We start from the raw sequence: 26,233 nt of genomic DNA on the forward strand, positions 1-26,233 counted from the left end.
AATTAAGCTAATTTAAGACACTTCTATCTGCAGCCTCGTTCTTTTGGTCACCAGAGCTAGTGGCCGTAGACATGGACAGGAACATAGACTGGCAGGTAAATTGAAAGCTCCACTTTCATGCTCAGCTCTCTTTTCAGCATATTGGTATAGCATTCGGATTGGTGCGTCACTGTCGTAGTCGCACCAATCCGTTTGCCAATCTACCCATAATCATGAACGAGACCTCAGATACTTATACTCCTCCACTTGGGACATCAACTTGTCTGGCATCAACTGGAGAGGGCACTCAGCCAATTTCTGCCAGAGAACCACAATTTATTAAAAATAATGAAATACCACAAACTAACATAGGTGGGGGAATATGTTGTTTCAGGATAAAAGAAGATACCATCAAACAAGCTAAGACATCATCACACACCCCACACCCCTTTCCTTCCCCACTCCTTTCTTTTCTTTATATCACTATATGCTCTAGCTGTATCTGCAGTGAATTTGCTCATCTTCCTTTCATGAAAGGCAAAAAACCAAAGGACAAAGTGCAATAAACAAATCTGGAGAGAGTGGGCGGAGGAATGTTAAGCTGTTGCTGCAGCCACAAACCCCCGCTGCCTTTGTTGTGCTCAGACGAACTCTGACCTCTGAGTTTACCGCGGCCAATCGTGGGACAACCTGACAGCATGTGCTTGATCAAAAGAAAATGAGGCAGACCTGATATGTGAAAGTAGCTGTGCCAAGAATTGGCAAATGGAGGGGAATGTTGCCATAACTGCCATAACATGAGTTCAACCGTGACGCTAAAACCAACAGTTGACAGACAAAAACACAGTCGTTCCAGTTTGCGCCAGTAGTGAACGGGTTCAATATTGGCAAATCCCAGCGGCAGGTCTGATAACGATCTTCACACCTTCTGTAACACATAAAAGACAAACTTTCAATCATCTTTATCAACTGTCCTGAACACGATCCGCACCCAATAAAAGATGTTTCATGGCTTCTAACCATAGCTTTTAAACTGTTTTAAGAAAACATAATATTCACAATGTTCACTTTCACAGCAATGAAATCAAACATGGATCAATGCAAAAACATGACAATCAGGGCTTTTAGCTGGATTGCATAACAGAAACAGTGTTACAAAATCTCTGTTAAATAAGGATTCAAAGAAGAAAAAGACCTGGTGTCTGACAGTGTTGACATTATTTCCAGCAAAAAAAAACTTCTTCCAACTCAAGTTTCTATTAATTTTCAATTAATCCATCCAACTGAACCATTTATTTTTCTGCATAGATGCAAGTGGATCTATGCTGGGTCCCTCACTGTAGACTACCAAGTAAAATAAAGTATCTTATTGTACCTTTAGGGAAACAACAGCTTGTCAGCGGGCCTGTACACTCAAGGGTAATGTTACTGCACCCTTGAGAGGTATTACTTCTTTGTAGTCCAGTGTGGTTTGTACCTTCATTCTCGAACTCTCAATGACATGACTATACGCTTATGTATAAGTACATTTTACTCATTATACTATGTCATTACGTTTGGATTATACTTTTTGCCTCAGCAAGTCCGCTTTGATTCAAAGTCCATCATCAGACGGTTAGTGCAGATGTCTTCACGCTTGCCTGTTATTGGTAATTACTTGGTCTTTTGCACCTACAGAAACCAGAGCAATGATAGGTTCAGATCCTGAAGTTTGAACAGTGCTAACGTCTCCAGCATATTTGCCCATAACCACCACTACTGAAGCCGAAACAGAACGTATTAAAACCTTAAAATCTACAAGTTAAATCAAGAGATTTGGCTGTATATAGACTGTCTCGTGATAATTTACCATTCCATAATATTTTCTGTACAGGAGTAACACAAACATAGTTCCCCAAAGATGAAACATGCTTCTTGTTTCATTATGTGCCATTATTAGGAATCAACATAACCAGTTCCTGGCAGAAACTTTCCAGTTCAGTGTTTCTGAATTATAACATAATAAGGCGAAGGCGATGAGAGAAGCAAATGAAGAAGATCAATCAAACCTGAAAATATAAATTATACAGCTTTTCATCTGATTGATTTGATCAGGCCAATATAACTGAAGGTAATCTGAAGGTAAACCAACTTAGACGTAGAGAATGCAATGGACAGTTTCTCAGCATATACATTACCACTGTGCTCTGCTACCACTCAGCGCAATTATTTTATGTGAAGTTTCATTCAGACCTTCTCTGTCTGGTTTTTGACTCTTGGCTCTCCCATCACATGAGATTAGAAATGTGTGTACATGGTACCTGTAACATCATGAGAAGCCAGCATTTCCTTTTACATAATTAGATGAGGGTATTTCCCGGTAACAAAAAAAAAAAGGCTCAGGGTGTCTTTCATCCCACCTGCAGTGGACCTAAGCGGATGTGAATGATTTTATGGGGAAACATGCACCAGTGCTTGCAAGCACCACACAGGTAGTAGAGTCTTATCAGTGGGTGTGGGAGAGGAATGGTCTAGGCTTTTCTACAACATATTAAAGCTGCTATGTTTGGTTTAGTGTTCCTAAGGTACTTAGTTACCTATTTTAAGTAAACCTGAGGGGGGGGGGATTCCAGCTTTGAAGTCATAAGCAGAAACCAGAAAAATGGCACGAGTGAGTAAAAACTGATTTAACAAAAAAAGGAATGGCAGGCCGTCATGAAGAAGATGAGAGAGTTAAAATAGCAGAGACAGAAGAGGCGTCTGCCTGAGAGAACTGAGAGAGCGCAGCACGACCCGGTCACATCAAACGTCACGCTCCAGATTGACCAGGTGGCTCTTTATCACATTTCAAAACAACAACAGAACTTTTTCATAAACTTGACTAATCTCATCCTGTCCCAAGCCTTCTTCCCATGAGGAAACTACACTATGGTCTCGATCGTTCCCACTGCCACTTGTGGCACGTATAAACTAAAACCCATATGCAACCCCTGAAGTATTTCAACCTGACGAAAAGTCCTAAATCATTTTAATTAGATCGAACAGCTTTCATTTCACTACATTTTCCCAGTATGGCTGTATGCCACCATCTTTGTTTTCTGTCTTAAATACAGCAACGTTTTTAACAGGTTCCCCTTAATTATGATTTGTCGACATAAGGCTGATTTAAGAATTTACTGTATGAGGAAAATCTGTCATAATCTGCACCCTGTCCTCTTTCTTACATAATTCACATAGGTTATACAACAGGTCCTTGAAAAGTGAGAATTATACAGTATGACCTCACCGTGACATTGAACTCGACAAAAAAATTCTTGCTTAAGCCCTGAAGGCACATTTTTAAAACCTTCTAACTGAATAAATTATCAGGGAAGAAAGTGTGGACGTTTCTGTAACATATAGCCATAACTCCTGTTAACCCAAACAGATGACTCATTAATCAATTAATTGCTTGATCCTAAAGTATAAGAAAATGGTGAAAAATTGCCATTTACATTTCTCTGAGCAAAATGTTGTATCTCCTTTATTTGAGCAAGAGCCAAAAACTCAGAAGAATCTTCATACTTTTAATTTGAAATTGACTAAATTTATCCGCCAATTATCATAATAACTGTTTTGATAAACTGAACAACCTAAATGCATCTAAATAATGATTAAACAGGAGAGCACTACTTTAGTAATCAACCACACTTTAGCTTTTTTTAAAGAAAGAATGAAAAAAGGCAAAGGTTGTGGGGAACTACTATTCACACCACAAATCAACTGGTAATGGATTGCTTGACTTATGGAAACAGAGAGGGCAAAAAGTGATAGGAAAACTGGGTGTGGAGGGGGGTAATGATTGGGTGAAGAAAGGCGAGGAGGAGGGCAGGAGGGAAAGAAAAAAGGAGGTGGGGGGGAGGACTGTTGTGTTGTGTAGGGTCTAGAACCCACAAATCAAGCAGTGATTGGTCCCTTCACTCAGCGTCTCTGGAATGTTCCACTCTAGCACCTGCAGGGAGCGGGAAACAAGTCCTGCCAAGCACTGCAGGAATTCAAGGGGGGAGGGAGGGAGGGTAGAGGAGGTGGCTATTTTCTGCATCAGCTGGTAATCAGATTAAAATTAATTATGAAATATGGAAAGTAAATATCTGATAAAATAGGGCAAACTATCTGATTAGACTAAATAATACGGCGACACTGAGTACTCGTAGATGTAAGAGTGAGTGGTCAAGTGGCAGGCAAAGATTCTTTGGGTTTATTTGACAGAAGTCAGTGCATTTTCCTGTTATTCCAGATCATTTCATGAGCACAAACCTTATACTTCTGCAACTGCAACCAGAACTCACAAAAGTTATTAACAAATCCTAATTTATCGACATTATAAATTGGAACCTATGGAACTGGATTCGACCAAATGACAAAAACGTTGTTTAATTTTTCGTGTGTGGGTGTCGGCGTTGGGTTTTTGTTTGAGAATGATGAGCTTTTTTCGGAGAAAAAAAATCTGAATTCTGAGTTTGAATCGGAATATGATTTAAGTTAAAAATTTAGAAACAAAAGTCGTAATTCTGAGAGAAAACACTGTAATTTTCAAGTTTTCGTCCAGAATTCTGAAATTTAAATAAAAATTCTGGAGGACAGTAAGAACAATGAGGAGTCAGACTTCTGACTTTTCTCAAAATTCAGAAAAAAAACTTCACGACCCAAAAATGCTTTTACTCAGAATTCTTCAGTAAGTAAAACGTTTTCTTTCAAGCATGACTCAGATCACCAAAGTCAAAAATGTTCTTTATGCCAGAATAAATACATTAAATTGTAAATTTAACAACACCTAAGAGTTTCATCATCTCATCTGTCAGCAGGCTGAGACTCAGTGGTCCATACAAATGTGCTCAGCTGGGTCAAAACAAATCTAAAGAGTTGATTTCTCGATGATTTCCAAATCACTTGCTCTAGTTTTTCTGGACTCCCTGCTTTCAGTCCCATCATAACGCCTCCCCTCTCCTCACCATTCTTCCTCACTCCTGTGGGATGTTTCCCTTGTGCCAACAGTAGCGTCAGTTCTTACAAACCAGAAACCATGCAGAAGCTCCAACAGAAGGTCCTTCTCTCTCTATGTGTTCACTAAGTGGTAAAATAATTTATAAATACACCAACCAGTCTACTTAAACTACATAAGCTAGCAAACCAAAACCAATGTTACAACTCAAGCCGCTACCAGACGTACTTCTTTTGACTGACAGCATAACGGACAGGTGTAGACACCGTGACCAATCACCCATTGGTTAGTGAAGTGTCCTTTTGAAGCCTCGAGCTGAGTGTGCCTCAAAAACATGTCAGAATGTGTGACAACAGCTAAAATCCCCCTTAAGTTTAACTTTAGGTGGCTAAAGCATAATTATGGTTAACATCGGCCGTGCCTGAAATAATTCACTCATGACTTCATTTGCAAAATATTTAAAATTTCAGACAGGATTCATTTTCTTGGCACTGTTGGTTTTATCATTGCAGACACACAGTGATAAGTCAGATAAGTAAATGAATGCCGACATGAACTTTTGTCATAAATACTATACCAAGTTAACGACACCTTTAAGTGCACTATAGGTTAAAGCAACACTTGCTAAAAGTTTGGACAGCACTTCAAAATGGCCAACTCACTATATGGTGAGTAGGATCACACAGAAGCTGTAGCCTTGTTTGTATTCTACCTTGATGCGAATCTTGTGTTGCATCAAATCCTTTGCACTTGTTATTTTTCCTTTCAGAATATCTACTGCTACTATATTATACAACTACAACATGCTAACTTATACTAGTACTACATATGCCCAGATAAGATTCCAAATAACTAAGAGTTGGGCTTCTGCAAGTAATGCATTCACCCTAAACTTGGGCTATCTTCTCGCTCTGTGCCATTGAGAGATAAACAAGTGTTTGCTTTTATCTGATGACGCTGACATCACCTGACAAACACCTTCCTGCACTCAGTGGTGCAGAGACAGGAATGAACTTCATATTTTAATTCATCCCAAAACAAACTTTAGCACGCACTACCACAGCGGTAGACTTAGCTACCATGGTTATGAAAGGCAAGACCACCCAATGAAGTCATCTGTCACTCACTCAGTCACCAACTCACACACACACACATACACAACACAAAACAACAGGGAGGCGGGAAGTGGGTGGAGGAGTCAATTCAAAGTCAGTGCAGCTCCATCAGCTGATTCCTGTTGGGATACAGGAGGCTTTCTGCCGCTGAATCACTTTAATGTCAGTCGGTCTTTGCTGAAGCACAACCTGAGCGGCATTTCCTGCGACTCCCTCAGCTGGGAGAGCTCAAGATCAAACTGCATGTAATTACTGCGTTATAGCACTTTTTTCCTTTTTTACTTCGTCCTTCTACTAAAGACAGTGAGCAAACCTTTAGAGGCCAGCCTGATCCTCTCCAGCATGACAAAGTCAAACACATTTTAAATGCTCCTGCCCAGCGATATCTACACAATGATCTGATATTTTGTCAGTTGTGGAGACTATGTGCTGTATTTTCAATGGCTTCCCCAGAGAAAAGACCAATTTTGACCTCTGACATCATCAAACAACGCCGCTGCTCTTTCTTATTCTAATTTTTATTGTAATGGTTTCGGCGCTTCATTCACAGCTTAATCAGCTTCTTTACAGATGACTGGTGTGAACCTGAGTAAACTATCATTTCCACTTCTGTTCATTTGATTGTTTGCTTTTCCACCAATGTCAAGAAGATGGAATTAAGGAATGCAAGACCCCAACTTCTCATTTACTCCTGTAGGACATACAGCCCTGTATCCAGCTTTAGACCAACGAATTTCTAAGGATTTCCAACTGGTTTTTAACAGGTTTATGCAGCTGTGAGATAAGAAAATTATCTCACCTTATGAAGGATACAACTTCTTCCCACATTTCCTCCATTTATAAGAAGTTCTAAATGTTTAATATCTAGTTGTTTAAACAATATGATGCAACTGGAAGGTTATTATGGTTTTTATCTGTGTTGATATCACTTCATGTGTTACAAAAATGCAAAACACATCTGTAAAACTGCTGATAAATCATAGAGATACACTGATTGTTAAATGTTTACATATCTTGATATTTAAAGCAGCATTGTGTTGTTTTATTTTGCTGTTAATCCTGTTTGGTACAGTATGTGTTCCTTTCTGTAGCAAGAGGACAACAACGAAACAGCTATTTTGACGTCTATAAGCTCTTCACCTGTCTTTGAACTTTTAGCCCCCACAACATTTCCACCACACACCAGATAAACATAACTGTATGGATAAGTGCACACCATAATCTAATTTTAAAACAGTAAACGAACGCAGTAGAGATGCAGTCCTAAATACTGCACAATACTGAACACAAAAATAATTATACTAGAAGTATTTTTAAGACGTTTGTAACTTTAGGTATTTTACAGGAGATACAAATCAAATTTTAAATAGTGCATAACTTAGTAGAGTAACAAAAAAACCTTTACATCGTACGTTGTAGGTATGCTGTAGTTTTAGGGGTGCGGGCCATACCATGTAGTGGATTAACCTTGGGTTTGTTTTTTTTTTACACTTTTATTATGCATTAAATAGGTGTGCACCATGGATGTTTGACAGGGCGTGGAACGATGTGTTATAAGATCACTTGGGCCCAAAGCCTGCAGTTTTTGCTGTTTAATTTTTCTTGTAAGCAGAAAAGAGAGAGAGCTGTCCTCATCACATTTTTATATTTAATATAAGAGGACAACTGAATAGTGAAGCATTAATGATGCACAGAAATTTAATGCATAAGTAAATGTAAAAAGGCAAGGTTAAAAGATTAGAAAATACCCCCCCCCCCCCCCCCCCCCACACACACACACACACACACACTGCAGTTTCAGATAAAATGCACTTCAGCTATTTATTTGTACTATTTGTATTTATATGTTATATTTCTATTGTATACATTAACCGGCATCTGTTGGTGGACAGCAAAGAAAGAATTTCATTGCACAAAGAAAAGCCTTTTCTCTTGTGACACGTGACAATAAACACTTTGAATCTTTGAATCTTGAATATAATTTTCCATTCTCCTCTAGAGGAATTGCACCCTATTTTGCGAACCTTATTATAAAGTGCAACTGAAATGATTAATAAACAGAAACAAAGTGGGCCTGAAGTACCAAAGCCCTCCACTATTTTCAATCCCCTCTGCAGAACCTCATCAAGTGAGCAGAAAGGTGTGGCTTGGAAAGGCACGCAGGGCTGATATCCTCCTAATTCTTAATATTCATCAGCGGGGCGGGCTTTGAATTGCAAATAACTGCGAGCGGGCCCACTCAAATATGAACTGGGGTTTTTTTTTCGATGCAAAAATGTGGACTCCAGCTCAAAGCTTAAAAAAGGGACCCACATACCGTGCAGTGTCTGGCACAAACGGTGCAACAAGCTCGTCTGCAAATGTTATTTACTTTAAATGACAATAACAAATAGCACTGAAAGACTGACTCTATTTAATAAATACAGTTTTTTAGAGAAAATATAATAGAAATGTATAAAAGTATCACCATATGCCTCAGGCAGAGGCCATGCACAGCATTGATGACCTGCGTGTCGGCGATGTATGACAGTAACTTTGTAACACTGTAAGTCAAGCAGCTATCACACTTGTTTTTAACGAGACACCAAGAACCCCATTTTGGTCACAGCTCAGCTGCTCTTTCACGAAACACAGCTCCATCTAAATCGGGTGTTTAAGAGTTTCATCTGCGCTAAATAAACCAAGCGGGGATCCTCTCCACCTGAGGAAGTGGCACAGTAAACGAAAGGGACTTACTCCGAGTGCAGACCTCGCCGCGAAGGTCAGCGCGATCACACAAATCCTGCAAAACAAAAATAAGTCTTTTAGTTATTTCCCTCCGAACTTATTAGTCGACAGGTACAGCAGCGGCAGAGGCAGCCTGCAAAGCCGAAAATTAACTTTGCAGAAATACGTTTACAGAGCCGTTTTAAAAAGAAATCAAAAAATAAACCCTTACAGGACTTTCATATTGATCCGACTGGCGGAAGGCGGGGACCACAGGTAGAGCTCGATCCCCTTATCTTCACCAAAAAGGCACCGCTTCAAACGCGCTCATCGACGGCTTCAAAAAAACCCCGTCATCTACCGGAGACAGAGAGAGAGAAGCAGTCCTACTGACCCCGATTTTAACACATAAAGCTCCAAGCATTAACAGCCAGCCAGCGTTGAAATCACACGTTTTGTTGGCGATTTCTTTCATAAAAATCAGAGCTTGTCCAACTCACCCAAGTTTCAGCGGTGCAGTCGCTGCTGCGCACTTCGTACTGGTGCGCTTCAACTCAGCAGCCTCAGCGAAGAGGAGGGGCCAGCACATGCCTCCATGCCTCTGACTGCCACCGAGGTACCCCCACATACCAAGTACGGTTCGGACCAGCAAAGGAGGCACAGCGGTGTAAAGCAAGTCTGCAGTCCAGGTTTTAATCAGTGAAAAAGCAACAACATTGTCTCTGAAAGAAGTTCTTTCAGAGACTACAAAGACTTTTATTCCACATAAAAACAAAACCCCACCGTTGTTAGCGCTCAGGTGGTTACTGAAGTTTAAAATGACCTTAGGACACTTTATGCAAAATTAGTCCCCAAAGAATCAACATGATGGATCTTAAAATTCATAACTGTGTTTTCATACCCTTCACCCAAACACCCTCCTTATGATACATTTAAAAACTTTAACCGCAGATCAGTGTTAGGGATCACGTGTACTTTGCCCTGATCTCTGCTAATGCATAAAACTTCTTGAATTAAGCAGAGTACTCTTTAAGCTTTGCAACACCGTGTTCTCCCTAGAGGGGCTATAAAATCCTTTATTACAGTGCATTATCTTAAATTTTTGTGTCTTGTGTTTCTGGCATAGACTTTTCTGCAGCTTGTTTAGCACCACAGGATCCTAACTAGGTCCTCTTCAGTTTTGGACTTGCTATATAGTTTTTATTCATATGTTTATTTTCTACTGTCCCAATTTCAATCCTAACCATAAACCCAGTAGAGCTTTCAAAGTTTTTAGAAAGTTACACAACGTATTTCATGTTTTAAGATGAGAAAATGTTAAGTCCAACTTGTGATTAGATGACTTTTAAATAATACAAAAATGCAAGAATCACTTCAACTGTGATGCTTTAAAAATTCACAATAAAATCCTCCCAAAAAGTGCACCTTTAAATTATTCCACTGCAGGTCTTGATTCTGGTTTCTTTCACTCCAGTGATTGTAACATAGATAGTGTAATATTGCAAAGGTTGGATGCTGAGATGATTGCTTACTGTGATTATGTGTGCTTATCAGTCCCAGTGTGGGCACATACAGTTTGATCACACAGTAACTTCAGCAGCATGTGTTCATATAAGTTCATGCAACAGTCTTTATGCTTCACACCACATTTAGAGGAAGGCGCGTGTGAAACGAGACAACAGGTACGTTTTTATAGGACGGAGGTTTTATTCTGTACTATTCTACTAGCAGCTTTCCTTCGTTGGGAGAAAGTGACCTGTAATAAAGTGGCAGGAATGTAACGTGCCGGGGCCTAAGGAAAAGAAAAGAAAAGGTTTAAAGTCAAACTCACAGCCTCGAGCGGTGGTCTGGAGTCAGGAGAAAGAATATCCATCCGCGAGGTTCAAACATAATGATTATTTACAGCATACTTTAACACGCGATACACTTTTGGGCATTTGGACCTTCGTGGCTCACACTTACGACCAGATCTTGTTTCGCAAATCACCCCAAATTTATTTTTAATTAATTATCTGTCTTGGGGAAGGTGCACATCCCTGATATCACTGCGCACCGCTTGTGGAAAGTAGATCCGGTGGGCAGGTTTACGAGTTCAGAAAAAGTGAGAGAGAGGGAACTGCAGAGACGCACGGTGCCAGAGCCAGGACCACTGGGAGTCTCTGCAAGCGCAACAATCGCCGACACGCCGAGAAGAAGAACGAGTTTCTTTATTTCTTTTCCACAGTGTGCGTGGGGGGAGCAGGGCTATGACACGCGTATAAAGAGCCCCAAAGTACAGTGCTAACGCAGGCGGATCTTTGTTTTATTCTCCCCAAAAGATGAGTAAAGACTCAAAGTGCCTGCGACAGCTCGGTGCGACTCTGCTACTAGTCCTGTTCGCCGGGGTGCAGCGATCCGACTCTGCGGTAAGTACGCTTCCAGTTCCTTGCACTGATTTTTCCCCCGCTGCAGGAGAACCTGCAGAGACCCACCGGCTCCCTCAGCGAGCGAGTAAAGTTTCTAAAATAGAGAGTCTGCTTTATAACAAGTGCTTCTGCTCTAATAATAATGATCCCGGTTGCCGTTTCCGTTTTACTTGCAAATAAAAACCATGTAATTACACCAATGATACACCTCTGCGCTCAGCTTTCATGGCTTTTTGACTGCTAGGATCACCTTCGCAGGACCTGCAGATTTTCTTGGTGGGAGATCGGACGAAGTTTCTGTCCTGCCCCCTTCGTGCGCATCTTCGCGTTTCGCGTACCTGCGGTTATTTTTTTTCCGCCCTGTGTCTGTATTTTGTTCCTATTCTCGCGTCAAGAACTCGGACGGATTCTAAACTCGGCGTGTGGAGGGAAAGCGGCGCGCCGATGCTTCCCTTAAGAGCCCGCTTGTGTTCGGATTGAACCTCGAACAGCGGGGCTGCTGTTCAGTCTTTTGTGCGTAATTTTGTTTTGGTGTCCTGAAAGAGGGAACTGTGCGTTTTTCTCTCCAGGTGTGTGCAGGTGTGCTTTAAGTTGACAGCAGCTGCTTTCAGACTCACACTGAAGTGTAGAGAAATGAAACCCATATTTAGTGCAGCTGATTAGTCTTTGCATTTGAGAGATGATTCAGAAACAGCAACACAGGTGGGGAAGTGTATGAGCGCGCTCGCACTTTTCCTCTCTTCGCCCTCCACATCTGTTTAAACTAGTGCCTCCTCATCCTCAGCTGTAGATCTCTAACATGTCGGGATGCCGATGCATCACCAAATCAGTGCAAGTGTCTCTCACTCAGGCTCCTCATATAATATTTCATGAATATTCCCTCGTCATTAATTATTAATGAGTCGTGGCTGCACGCCCACCACACACCAGGCGTGTCCAATCAGGTCTGCCAATCAGGTCTGTTTGCCGTTCTGTAAGTCCTCTAGTGGGGTTTTTCATGTTTTTTAAATTATGCAGGAGACATTTGTGTGTTTGAAGATTTTATGGATTAGATTCAGTGTTTTGATGGCAACTGGAACACTGAACAGAGTATGAGCATCCTGTGAAATAACAAAAACAGCACAGGATCAGGTCTAAGACTAAAAAATCAGCATTTGAGAGTTGAGAGTTGTCTGCTCAGAGTTTATAAAGTGATTAGAGATGAAGAATAAATCAACAGATAGAAGCTCTTTCCTCTCCTTCAGCTGTAATATGTCAAAACTATGGTTTGACCTCTTCCCTGCTTTGCTTGGAAGTTGTCTCGGTATGACAGAGATTAAGTTTACTGCAATATTTCACCAAGGCCATAAAAGTTTATCAAGGACCTTGAAGTAAACTGTTAAAAGGGTGGAAAAAAGAGAAAATGAACTAAAAAACGTATAACTTTAATTAAGATAGTTACTTGCTATATTAACGGTTTTTTGACATTTAAGCGTAATGATACACAAAAAAGTCACTGAACTTTCACAAATGGTCATTAATGTCTCAATAGATAATAGTAAATTAGCTGTGTGTTTTGGAGCATTCCTTTAATTTAGTGTGAAAGAAGACTCTTTAGGGAATCAAAGTTCCCCTTTCTCCATTAAAGCGCTCATTGAGTCCCCCTAGTGGAGACAGTCTGCCCTGATGTCACTGCTAGCACAAGAGATTGAAAGAAATGATCTTTTATGGCATGTCTTTGTCTAAATTTCCAAACTTGCGGGATAAAAACCCCCCTAAAATCAAAGACAAAGCAGCTATGTTCCTGTAACTTAAGCTGACATTGTTTTCAGGTTTAAAACAAACAGACTGGTGTATGTGCGGAGAGTTTCTCATTAAGTTTGAAGGAGAGAGCGTCATAAGTCATTTTTATTGCTCTCTCTCTCTGTGTGTATTAATCCTCACAGATATCAATCTCCATTCAGCCAGGTGAGGGGGTTCAGCGGTAATGTATACCTGGAGGTTTTCCTTTGAACCCGTCATGCAGTGCAAACCACAAACACACACTTAATTTGATGCATGCTTTTTGCGCAGCAAGGGAGGCGCACACCTATATACACCCGCTCGCCCTACACGTGACCCACATCTCAGGTGGAGTCTGTGCAGGGGCGGATCTGTCTGCATGTATGTGTGTGTTTGTGGTGAGAGTTATAGTCAAAACATCCTGACATTGCGGAGATTTGGAGATCGGCAGAGGAGTATCAGCTAACACATCAGAGCTGCAGCTTCCACGATGTCTTCTTCTTCTTTGGTGTTTGGTCTCATTTTTGTCCCCCGATTTGTTTCCTAGGATCTTCTGTCTTTTGTCAACTCTTCTTTAATCGGTCTCCCCCCATCCACTGCACTCGGTCTCGTTCCCTCATGTAGCGCCATGATGATGACGATGACAATAATCAGTCTTGGCAGGAATTTTCCAGATGCAAGATGTACTGATCATTCAATCAATCCTCTGTCTAATAATAATCACATTTATAACCACCATAAATCAGCCTGTGCATCATGCAAGTTCAACAAAACAAATTCGCTCTTGGAACTCCTTCTCACTAGCAGAAATGGTAACGTTCAGAAAAAAATCAAACATGGACAGAACCTGGTCAATTTCTTGCCAAAATTCCCCTGGCTCTGACTTTCATTAAACCCTTTTTTGGTACTAGGCTTCTGGCACCGGCACTCTTCAGTTCTTGAGTGTGTCAGCACCACATTAGTGGAAACGTTTCACCTGTTTACCTTCTCCTTCTCCTTTCACCTTCTGTATCTGCCTCCCACTGCTCCACCTTTGTGTCTGTCCTTGAATGCAAATTCCATTTTTATCTAGCTTAAGGCTCCATAAGCAAGCAGCAGTGGAGGGAGCAACTCTCCAAAGACTTCCATGGATGGATATATATTTGAATATTAGAATCAACTATACGTGTACCCTGCAGGTTTGTCAAAAGATTCATTTTATTATTCAATTAGCATTTGAATTAATACTCAACAGCATCAACAGTTCCGTCTTTGCCTCCTCTAGTCAATAAACAGCTTCACACAGCAGTGATGCAGTCAGAAAGCCCTTCCCCCTCATTAGCAACTCAAGCAGTTGATGTTCACAACCCTCAACAGTTTGGAGAATTTCAGGAAGTCAGGTTTCAACAATGCTGGAGTATTGTAAAGCTTGTGGGCGTGCACACAGTACTGTCCAAAAGTTTTAGGCAGGTGAGAAAAATGCTGTAAACAAAGAATGCTTTCAAAAGTGGAAGTGTTAATAATTTATTTTCATCAATCACCAAAATGCAGTGAATGAACAAAAAGAGAAATCTAAATCAAATCAATATTTGGTGTGACCACCCTTTGCCTTTAAGGCAGCATAAATTCTTCCAGGAACACTTGAACACAGTTTTTAAAGGCTCTCGCCTGGTTGCTCCAAACATCTTGGAGAACTAACCACAGATCTTCTGTGGACATAAGCTTCCTCATATCCTTCTGTCTCTTCATGTAATCCCAGACACACTCCATGATGCTGAGATCAGGGCTCTGTGGGGGCCATAACGTCATTTCCAGTAATTCTTGTTCTTCTTTATGCTGACAATAGTTCTTAATGACTTTGGCTATATATTTGGGGTTGTGGTGTTGTGTCATAATGTGCATCTTGTATAATATCTTTGGCCAATCAAAAATCTCGATCCATCCACAGCTGCAACCCCAGTTGGAAGTAGATTTATCAAAGGGGTGGGTATTTACTCAAGGGGCACATGAGAAGCTGGGATTGTTTTGGATTGCAACACCAATAATCTCATAAAGAGATAAAATTAATACTGAGCAGAACTGAGTTCAGCTTATTGTTGTGGCCCTCCACAACAACCCCAGTTTCTCATGTGGCCCCTCGGGTAAATGAATTGCCCCCCCCTCCTTTATCAGATAGTTTCTGTTTAGTTATCATTAAGGTAGCAGCTAGTGGTCATGCCTAATAATAAAACGTTCTGTAACATTATAATAGACTAATTTAAAAGTATAACACAATTATTTGTGTCAAACTCCAACTCTGAAGCTAAGAAAATTCTACCAGCAACCAGGCAAAAATGGCAGCCGCCAACTTCATCAACCCTGTTTGCTCACAGAACTACCTCACATACTTATCGTTGTTTTGTTTGTTTGGCACTACCTAAAATTGTTGTCATACCCCACCCCAACCTTACCCCTCCACTCCCGTGGTATTAAAAATGGTATTCGATATGAAATTCTAGTATCAAGATAGTGTAAATGGTGTGGTACTTATATAATGCTACGTGTTCAATACTTCTATCTAACATTAACATTTCTCTTACTCTTATGAATCTATTCGAGGCACCGTAATGTCACCTAAACATACTTTGACAAACCTCCATTATTCTAATTTGTTGCTAACCTGCTCATCCTTCAGTCTCTGTGTATTTGTGGCAGAACTTACACAGTGGTGTCAATGACCTTCGGATGCCGTTAGGATTAACAGGTGGTCAATGGGAGCAAAACCAAAAGCTAAAAAGCTAATTACCCGGATTGAGTACAGACATTTCTCTTCCCCCGTCCTTTGCTGCTTTGTCATTTATTCTCTTTGCATGAAGAAGCAGACCTGATGTAGAAACCAAAGTGAAAATAGCCAAAGATGCAACAATGACAGATTTAGCTGTAGCCCTATACTACTGGATACCAGTAGTATAGTATAGTAATAGTAGTACTCTAATACAGTGTTTCCCAATCTTTTGGAGCCACGGCACATAGTTAGAAAAATTACATGGCACACCACCAAACAAAAATGACACAAAAAGCATTTTGTTCACCTGGTAGACCGGAATTGGCTCAGTTTGTCCCCAGTATACCTTTTTTGCTTTCTTCTGAACACTACTGATGCTAGGGCTAGATTTACTACTTTTTCTTTAAAACATTTTTTTCTATTGCTATCACGCGCTGTGTCCTCTCACAGCATGACTATTATAGCATTTCTTCTTCATCTTCTTCTGTTTTACTGGCAGTTTGCAACCTATTTAATTAGAGCAGGTAGTTGTACTGCCCTCTAGTGGAAGAGAATGCAATTGTTCTGCCCGCGACTCATGCCGATCGCCTAAGAGTACCAATCAGGTGGAACTAAATAATCTTCCACAGCACACCTCATCCTTTCTCGCGGCACATAATGGTTGGGAAACACTGTTCTAATATATCTGCAGTAGTAATAGCAGAGCACTTGCATCAATTGCAAAGCTTCACCTAAACCCACAATTTTCAGTTTCATTCTCCTTGTTGTGGAATTCAAACACCTCCTCAACAATTTGCTAGTCAAGGCTTGCGTTTTTATTTCCATCTGGTAAATAAATTGTTACGTGATAAGAGCAATATGTTGTGACTAATAAGACCCAAACAGGTCGCAGACGTGGGTGTCTGCATCACGATTTTCCATGAGTTTCATTTTCTGCTAATTCAGACTGAAACAGCATCCAGTCATTTCCCTGTTGCCTCCTCTTCATGGGTCTTTAAATGTCAGGCTAGTGTGGACATCAGATTTACATGGACATCTTTGGTGTACTCACAGCTGAAGACATTTTTATTTAGAAAAGCATTTGATTAATTTCTTCTTATGCTGTTTTTATAGTTTTATTGTTTTACATTGTTTTATTTACTGTTATATTGTTTTATATTCCCATTTTCTGTGTTGTAAAGCACTTTGTGATTTTTATCTGTGAAAAGCGCTATATAAATAAATTTTACTTACTTACTTACTTACATTGGTGTAGTAGAAGCAGTAGAAGTAGAGACCACAGTGATGTATGTTGTGTTACCAGGTGTATTCATTTATTTGACATTTTGAAAAAAATTTAATGCAGAGAATAAAAAAAGTACGTATGATACGTCTTAAAAGCCGTCCCTAGTGTATACTAGGAGCAAAACCAGGGAAACTGGCAAAAGGTAAATGACTCTAGTAGACAGAATTTAATAATGCCAAATAATCATACCAGCTTTTTCTGGTGGTGCTTTAAGAGGTGAGAAGTTATGTGTGCAGGGATCAGACTTTGGATAGACTTGGATATTTTAAAGGCTTTTGAAGGTCATACAGAAATGAACAGGAAGCCACTGGAAGGACGTGAGGATGGTTTTCTTGTTGGCTTCAAATAGCTATAAGCAGAAAATCTCACTTCACTGAGCAACCACACTAGAGATAGGTGATAGTAGAGCTGTTAAAGTCACAAATAAGGACTTTACCCCCAAAGGATGGCTGATCAGGGAGTTACAGGTGGATGATATCAGTGTCTACTTGAAGTGCACCATCAATTGATGGCTTGTAGGGGCTGTAGTGGCAGTAGTAGCGGGTTTGATTATATTGGCAGTAAAAGATCAACCAGAACAGTAGTAGTTGTAGTTTTAGAAGGAGAAGTTGTACCTGAACTTACATTACAGTAGGTGTAGCAGTAGTAGCAGCTCTAGCATGAGCAACAACAGTAGAAGAACACATGATATTGAAATAAAAGTGATATTTAAATGCTTTTTGTCATTTTTGCAACAGCAGGGTTAGTAGTAGTAGAATCTAACCCTAACCCTGAAATCAGCAAGTAATCATGAAGGCTGCAGCCTAATGTACACAAGTACTTTTCAAAATGGGAATTTTTTTCATCTCTTTAAAAAAAAAATTTATCCACATGAAAATGCGAAATAACCGATCTGAAGCAATGTCAATACCATGCCAAAGCAACAGGTGGTGATATAACCTTAACCGTGAAGAAATGTTGGCCAATCAAAAGCTCAGCTTTGAAGCTGAGTGCTTCAAAATCTCCACCCTGGCAAGAGTGTCTGTAACGCTCCATTTTCAGTAGGGATGGGTATCGTTTAGGTTTTATCCGATACCGGTGCCAAATCGGTACTTTTGAAACGGTGCCGGTGCTCAAACCGGTGCTTAAAGAATGGAGAACACAAAATTGGTCCAAAAACCTCTCATGTTCAGCTGTTTTTTTGTAAAAAGATAACAATGTTAGCCTTTTCTGCAGCTATAGGGGATTTATGGTATCACTCTTGGCTGGAAGCAGCGCTTAAACAATGGAAAAAAACACAAACTTTGTCCAAAACCTCTCATGTTTAACTGTTTTCCACTTTTTCTTTGGTCATTTTAGCCTTTTTGGCCAGGGTGAAGGGAGTATCTGCCATCAAACAACAAGACAGCCGCATGTAGCTATGATGATGTTTGCTAGCTCACCTTACATGCATTAATGTAATAACGTGGTTAGCCTACTCAACGTAAATTACACACGAGCAACATTAAGCTACTCACGCAGAGAAGAACGGCTGCTGCTGCATCATCATCCGTCATCATTTCTGCTACACTGGCAGGGCTAGGGGCCAGGACTCTCCTCTTTGGGTTTGTGGGGGATGTTGCTAAATCCGGGTCCGATAACAGGCAACCCACCCGCAGTAGATGCGCTCGGTGTGAGGTCTCGCAGCAAGCTATCAAATACGGCGCATTTCTCAGCTTTAAAAAAAACCCCGCTATGCGTCGCCAGGTGTTTCATCGGATTTGAGGTGTTACCTCCTTTGACAGTATCACAGTATCAGCTTAAAGCACTTGTTGCAGACTTGTTTGCATATTTTGCTGTGAAGTACAGCCAGACTTTTGACCGCTTCGCCTTGGGCATTTTTAATCTGTAGCTCTGCTCTAAAAGAACGTACGTACCTGGACCCGCCTACTATCCTCGGAAACGTAAAATGATTGGCTAGAAGTGTATCACAGCTCAGGAAAAAAAAGCACCGAAATAAAGCACCGAAATGTGCGCTGCTTTTCGGTCTGGTTACTACCGTTTATGTCAGAACCGGTGCCATCATGGCACCGGATACCGGTACCCATCCCTAATTTTCAGTGAACCAAAATGTCGTTTACGTGTGGACGAATGTCCAAAAACGCATAGAAAAAGCTAAATTGACCAAAATACATGCATGTAGACGTAACCTAATGCAGCCAACAACAAGCTAATACTGAGAGCTGAATGGATGCTATAACTATTTCATATGGATAAAACCAGCAATGTTACCTATAGAGCAGGGGTGGGCGATATAGCCTCAAAATTACATCGCAATATTTCTTGATCAGAATACGTTGTGATTCTGAAATTTGCGAAAATTATATTGAACAAAAAATACAGATGATTGCAGTTTGCATTTGTTAGTGTAAAGTAAATAAATCCTTATTTTCCAGTGAAATACTGCCAGTCATGATAGGGTACTAAGTATAAAATTAACATTTTAAATAAACGATCTGCCACCACATCATTGTTTTAAAGCATCCATCCATTCTCCTCCTCTTTTCCTTATGAGGGCTCAGGGGTGGTGGATGTTTTGTTTTGGTATTGAGGTCTGGTATTGGTACAGACTACGAAATTTCTGGTGTCATTGCATTCCCAGTTCTCACTACTGTAAGATTTCAGTCAGGTTAAAGTTGAGGGTACCTACGTGGAGATGCACGTTACTGCTATAGATGTAAGCTGCCATCATAAGGGCTTCAGTGTCTTATCCATTTCATCTTGTACTTCTAGTCTAGTCATACCTGTTCTTTGATCTGTTCGCACTTCTCAGTATCCTAGCAACATCACTGAAAACATTAAAGTGGGAAGGAGATCTCTCTTTAAATGGAAGGAGGTTGTGCTTTTAAGAGGATTGAAGGTTTGGTGGAGAGATTAAGGTTTCGATCATGTGATGACCTTTTGGTGATGATTCAGACCTGGGATTTGTGTTTTATTGATTTTTTAGTTTTTTTGGCAGCCAGTTATGTTTTGCGCTGATGGAAATTTCAGATATATGTAACAGAACTTACGATGAAACTGTTTATGTGGGAATCTTGTGGGATTTTTTCCCCCCTGTGTCTGAATGGAGTGTGTGGCTGTGATTCAGCGGGCTACCTGACAAATCCACCTACATGCTGTCCCCCTCAGACCCCTACTTATCTTTTCTTCTTGTTTTGCTGACCTCCTTTTCTGAAAGGACATCATCTTTGTCCTGTGTTGCTCCTTTTCTCCGAATAAAAGGGAATTTTGCCGCCCAGAGGAAGCTCGAACTGCTGCTTAGTGGGGAAAAATAAGTTCGATTTTAAGACGCATGAGAAAAATCTGTTAAAGTGTTTCATATGGAAAGCAAAACAACAATAAACTAAAAAGCACCAATAAAGAGAAGTTACTGGGCAAAAAAGAAGAGAGATGTATGGTTAAAAACATCACGTTTCTCCACTCATTTGTTTTGCATATTTTGTTTGTGAGAAGAATAGAAGCTTGTGAAGTTTAATCTGTCTGTGATCAGTGGCTTCGTTTGATCAGATTTCTACCTTTCCCTTCCCTTTCACTCTTTCAGCTCTGAGCTGAGCACACAACAAACATTTCACTTGAGCAGACTGGCCTCATATTACTAAGCACCTCTTTACTGCCATCTCGTCCTGTCATAACGTCTTGTTTCTTTTGTTGTCATTGTTACTTTGTCAACTGGGCTTTTAAAGTTTGAGACTGAGGTAAAAACTTCCCTCTCTAAACTGCGCTCAGCTTGTTTTCAGCTCTGCTGGCATGTCAGCTTTCTCTTTTTCATGTTTCTTTGTTGTCATTCAACACTGATGATGAACTTTGCTGTAAAACTTTGCACTCAATTAATGAAATTAAAGTCTTCACCAACCCTAACTATTACATGTTCCTCAGTTTTATCTATTTATGCTTGTATGTATGGACAGTAACAATGATGCAGTGACAGTTAGCACCCAGATATTAGTTTGTTTAGCTCGCAGGACCCAAAGAGGTGGGTGAGCGGCTCAGTACCCATAAAATCACCAAAGAGAAGGGACCGAATGTCCAGAACAGGCTAAACATAGATGCAGAGAAGAAACCAGGACATGACTAAAGCAGTTTTATTGACCAAGAAAGATATTAGGGAGTATCTTAAAGTCTTTAATCCTAACAGTGCTTGAGGAGCTGAGTGGGTAATCATTACCAGGCTGAGCAAAAAGGGGAGTCAGGAGACCCAGAAAAGTTGGTGGATCAGGGTGGTGTCCAAGTCATGACAAAGAAGTCTTTTAAAGCTAGTGCAGTTCGGAGGGCGGAGGGCCAGGTCGGCCAGAAAGTGGAATGGGAAGGAGGAGAGGCTGTAACTAGACTGACTGACAAGTATATCAGCATAGCCTACAGTCTGGCAACAGCTGAAGGTCATTGGAAGATTAATGTGGGTGACCCTTAGGCACATCTGAAACCACTCCTGAAATCAATTCAATTTCAGATAAAAGGCATTTTAAATTGTAAGGTCTGCAGCCTCGCCTCTCTAACGTTGTCTCCAAAACGATCAACCTGAGCTTTCCCTCTGATGTACTCATTTCTAATCCTGTCCATTCTGGTCACTCCCCTTGAAAATCCTAATGCCTTCAGCTCAGCTTCAAGTCTTTTTGTCAGCGCCCCCGTCTCCAGCCATACATGACATTTTTAAACCTTCCCTTACACTCTTCCTTACCCTGCTTGCCCCTCTTCTTCGCCTCTCTTTTGCACTGTTGCTTTGGATGGTTGAACCTAGGGGTGGGCGATATATCGAATATACTCGCTGTATCATGAGTTTTTCCACATACGATGGTTAAAATGGCTTTATTTAGGCTTTCATTGAGTATAAGTTTGCCATGACAATATTAAGCTGTCTGCATGTAATTCACTGTGAGGGTTTTTTCTCCCACACTCTGCGAATGCATCATTAATCCCCCCTCCCAGCCGGAAAAACGTTCTACCTGGCATACAGCGCTGAGCAAGGATTTCACAAGGAGGATGTCGAACAAAACACGGTAATTTGCAAAACATGCTGTAAAACTATTGCTGCAGAAGTGAGCAGTTAGCAAAATAAAAAAGGGCAATTTTAAGCACTGAATGGTTAAAACAACATTTGTTTTAGATGTTATTTAAATATATTGTGATATATATATTGTATTGTGATATAGCAAAATCATATTGTGATATTAGCTGTTACTCATATTGCCCACCTCTGGGTGAACCCTTGTATATGCCTCTGCTCCTCGCAGCTTCACTGTTACGTCCGTCTGCTTCTCATTCACACGTCCTGTCTCACCTCTCCTCACTTTCACTCCTCTTCACTCCAGATCACACCTTCACCTCTCCGTACTCTCACTACCGATCACACTGTGATCATTATAGTCCAATACACAGGACACTGATTTTGATTCACAGCAGCACTGAACTCTTCACAGCCTTTTCCTAATCTAACCTGATGCACACATCCTGCTTGTAGAGCCACAATAACACAAAGAAGGGTTGCAGCCGTCCACAGCCATTTTCACTATAGAAGAAGAATATTGTTATGCTGATTAACAAAGAGACTCATCACTTTACCATCAACTCGTTTTGTTTTTTATCTCACATGAGTTGCCACAACAACAACAGGACTGCATGAGAGCGAGCAAAGCCAAGGAGTGATAAGACACAGGTATTCACAGTGCTGTAGTATAACAGAGCACACAGCTTAGTGAGTCTGTGCCTGCATAGAAAAATAGTAGCGTGGGATGTGTCTGGTTCTCTCTTCTTCTACTTTTCTCTCCCTCACTATTTCCAGTGCTCTCTCTCTCTCTCTCTCTCTCTCCCACACTCCCCAAATATGAGCACCTGTTTCTTTCATCATGCTGCTGTGGAAGAAACAGGGCTTCCCTGACGACCACATAGAGAAAAAAGGGGAGCTAGCAGCCTTTGTGTGTCTGTTTCTTTACATATTTCAGAGTATACAGTTACTTTATTATCTTTTATAAACCCGTCCAGACGGAGCCGTTTTAGGGCAAAGGACAAAATCTAAGAGACCCACTCGTCTGTTTCAGCCCCCGCATGAAATGATTGCGGTTTGTTTAGAAAGTCCTGACGAGGACCTTGTGTGGCTGTGAGAATTACGTCTCTTGTCTCTCATGAGCAGTGTGAGAGGTAGTGTGATGTTATTACAGCTTTAATTTCTTTTAGGAGGTGGTTGCATGCATACATGCTCTGCTTGGATTTTATGCCACTCGGCAACAGCAGAGAAAGCTATAAACATTACATCGAATTATCTTGTGAAATGAGTATACTAGACTTCACGGCTGGAAATTTGGATGATGAGAAGAAAGAAAGTCAAAATACTACAGCTTGAAGTTCTAAATTTAAAACACTTAGCTGAAAGACACCAAAGCAGAACTGCAGAGGTGGTCATTTATAACAGAAAAATATAGGCTGGTGATGCTTTCCTATTCAGTGTGACACAATGCAGATGGAGAACGTAACATTGCACTCGTATGAACATCAAGAGAAATTTGAAAATGATAATGACTCACATGTTAAATATACATAACAGTTTGTAAGGTATACTTAAATACAGCGGTTCACCTTTCACCTGTTTCGCAGATTTTTTTTGTGCAATTTTGCAAGCTTTTTATTTTTTATACAACACATTGTGTTCTGCGTTCTAATTGGCTGTAGACCATTGTCAATCAATCTCGTGCCGTGTCTCCCGTACAGTACAGAAAGTGTTAAGCTTGTCAAATTGACCCGCTAACAGTGTGACTCTGAAGTTCAAAGGCAACCGCGGGCACCTTTGGTTTTATTCTGTATATTTTTCTACGAAGGTTTGAACTTTTAGTGTTTAAACAAGAGAGAAAAGTGAGGAAATGTTCATACCTGTCTGAGAAAAGTGTATAAAGTGTGTAGTGAGGGGTTTTACAGACATAAAAAAATCTATAATAATTTAAAAAAAAAACATTTTAGCTACTTTGCGGATTTCACCTATTGCGGATTATTTTTTAGAACATAACTACCGCGATAAAAGAGGGACCACTGTATTACATAAAATAAAGAGCATAAACCTATTAATGAATATACTGTATGTTTTAATTTAACCTCTCTCAATTAAATTACAGTAGGAGGAGCTAAAATGGCTCTTTTGATGTTGAGGGTTGTCGACACCTGGTCTTTGTGAAAGTGATCCTAGTTGAGCTAAAAGAGTTTTTTCTGCCTTTGGCTCTTTATGATGTCATTGAATGGGGATGTCCCCAGTGCGGTCATTGCAGACACAAATCTCTGCCTATGAGTACAGAAACCCACCCACCTGCTGCTTAAACCTGTTTATGAGGGGCAACAAATCAGAAGAAAGTTGTCTGAAAGACTGAGGTGCTAAAATGGCCTTTTTCAACCTGAGAGTGATTGGCAGGGCTGAACAGAGGCCCAGTATAGAAATAAAACAGGATTATTTCTAACTGTGACTCATTCAGAGCTGCTCTAGCAGAGTCCAGAAATGAAAAACTGAAGTCAGCCATGATTTGTTTTTCTCACTCTTTATTGAGACCTTTGAGCTCAAAGCCTACTATACTACTTCTTAGCTAAACTTTGGTGTGGTGGGGAGTTAGCTGACAGCATCGCCACAGTTCAGATTATTTGTATCCAGTCTGGACGCAAAAGATCTCACTCTTTTAATATATCTGTGTTTTTTAACCCGTATTACACTAGAGTCATATAAAATCCTGATAAACACATACTGTTTGTACTTTACACTGAGATGTAGGCTGCTGTGTTTTAGTGTGCGTGTGTTTGGACTTGTAAGAAGTTTAGTACAGTTTGGGGAAACACCTTGTAAAGAGCTGCTTGAAGGTTGAGACTTTGTTATAGTCTTCGTGTTGGGACTAGTTCAGGTTAATGTTTGGTTGTAATCATTCAGTTTAGGGCAGCAGGCTCAGGACAGCCTGTCTTAGTTAATCTCAGTTCAGTGTGCCGGCTGGTATGCAGCTAAGCCTTTAGTAAGCAGTCGCAGGATAATGTTCAACATGTTGCTGTGTCTGAGCATTTTTCACATCGCTGAGTGATATAGCAGAGAGGCAGGGCATAAAATCACAGGATCCACTGCTTAGTAATGCATTCATTAATTTATGCGTATACCCCTCTTCCTCAAATTTCTCTCACTGTTTTAAGGACACAGTGCACACCATGCTGAGATATGGCAAGCCAAGGCTAGTTTATTTATATAGCACAATTCAACAACAAGGTGATTCAAAGTGCTTTACAGAGACATTAAAAAACAAAAACAATAAAAAGCATGATTTAAAATTGATTAAAAAATACAACAACAACAAAAAAACAGTAGATAAAATCAGAACAGTAGATAAAATCAGTAGTTAAAATATAAGTTTTGAAATTTAAGCTTAAAAGTGTGGATTTGGTGCTTTATTCAAATGCAGCTGAGAATAGGTGAGTCTTCAACCTGGATTTAAATAAACTGAGTGTTTCAGCTGATCTGAGGCTTTCTGGGAGTTTGTTCCAGATATAAGGAGCATAAAAGCTGAATGCAGCTTCTCCGTGTCTGGTTCTGACTCTGGGAACTGATAAAAAACCGGATCCAGATGACCTGAGGGAAGGTTCATACTGGGTCAGTATGCCAAGTTTTCAGCTAATAGTTTTTGGGAATCGGTGGAATTGGTGCAAAAAATGCTATTTTTATGTCATCTCAAATGTTTTTTTGTGACAGTCTGCTAATAACAAAGGGCCTAAAGATAACATTTAAATTTGGTTCTTTGCTAACTTGTCTGGTATGTGTAAACACAACACTGAATTATCTCTTAAGGTTGGTCCCTTTTATGTCTTTGAATGATTTATAGTTGAGTGTTCAGTGGCTTAACAAACTGAAAATGTCAGGCACAAGTGAAAACGAGTGAAAAACCTTTAGACAACCTGGAGAACCGTTGCTTGAGACCACTACAAGGAAGTCTGGCTCCTCAGAAGCAAATGATAAAGAAATTAGGGGAGGTTCAAGGCTAGCAGTATCTGTGTGCATTTTCAGTTCCAGATCTTGGTCGTCTTAACTAGACTTCTTTTTTAGGCTCCTGAAGATGTTTCACCGCTCATCCAAAAGGCTTCTTCAGTACTAAAAGATGGGTGCGACTCCTAGGGCGATGTCTGAGGTGATAACCTCACTAGAGTTTAAATGTCTGGGGCTTCCCATCAGAAGCCTTTCACACGAGAGGTGAAACTTCTTAAAGAAGCTGCCTTTAACTCGAGCGCTTAGGACTTCCTCGTCTGGTATAACGATGAAAG

The 26,233-nt window shown here is 40.4% G+C and overlaps 2 protein-coding genes across 6 annotated transcripts in view; one reads left to right on the plus strand and one right to left on the minus strand.

The window, feature by feature from the left end:
- Positions 1–9,398, minus strand: part of col4a6 (collagen, type IV, alpha 6) — a 155,035-nt gene extending 145,637 nt beyond the window's left edge. For 4 of the 5 annotated variants that reach the window (XM_085395387.1, XM_085395393.1, XM_085395360.1 and 1 more), the window contains exons 1-2: positions 8,993–9,254; positions 8,791–8,836 (exon numbers count right to left, since the gene is read on the minus strand). In XM_085395387.1, coding sequence (XP_085251513.1) covers positions 8,791–8,836; positions 8,993–9,003 — 57 coding nt within the window. In that variant the 5' untranslated portion in view covers positions 9,004–9,254. The other variant, XM_085395369.1, reaches the window with a different exon arrangement.
- Positions 9,399–10,861: 1,463 nt separating this feature from the next.
- col4a5 (collagen, type IV, alpha 5 (Alport syndrome)) overlaps positions 10,862–26,233 on the plus strand; it is a 70,425-nt gene continuing 55,053 nt past the window's right edge. The window contains exon 1 of the mRNA XM_085395398.1: positions 10,862–11,165. Within this exon, the coding sequence (XP_085251524.1) occupies positions 11,079–11,165 (87 nt within the window). The 5' untranslated portion in view covers positions 10,862–11,078. The remainder of the gene's footprint in view (positions 11,166–26,233) is intronic.

Source organism: Rhamphochromis longiceps, linkage group LG3 (assembly GCF_057381845.1).
Source record: "Rhamphochromis longiceps isolate RC_006_pf linkage group LG3, R_longiceps_female_GT1.1, whole genome shotgun sequence".
NCBI classification, from domain to species: domain Eukaryota; kingdom Metazoa; phylum Chordata; class Actinopteri; order Cichliformes; family Cichlidae; genus Rhamphochromis; species Rhamphochromis longiceps.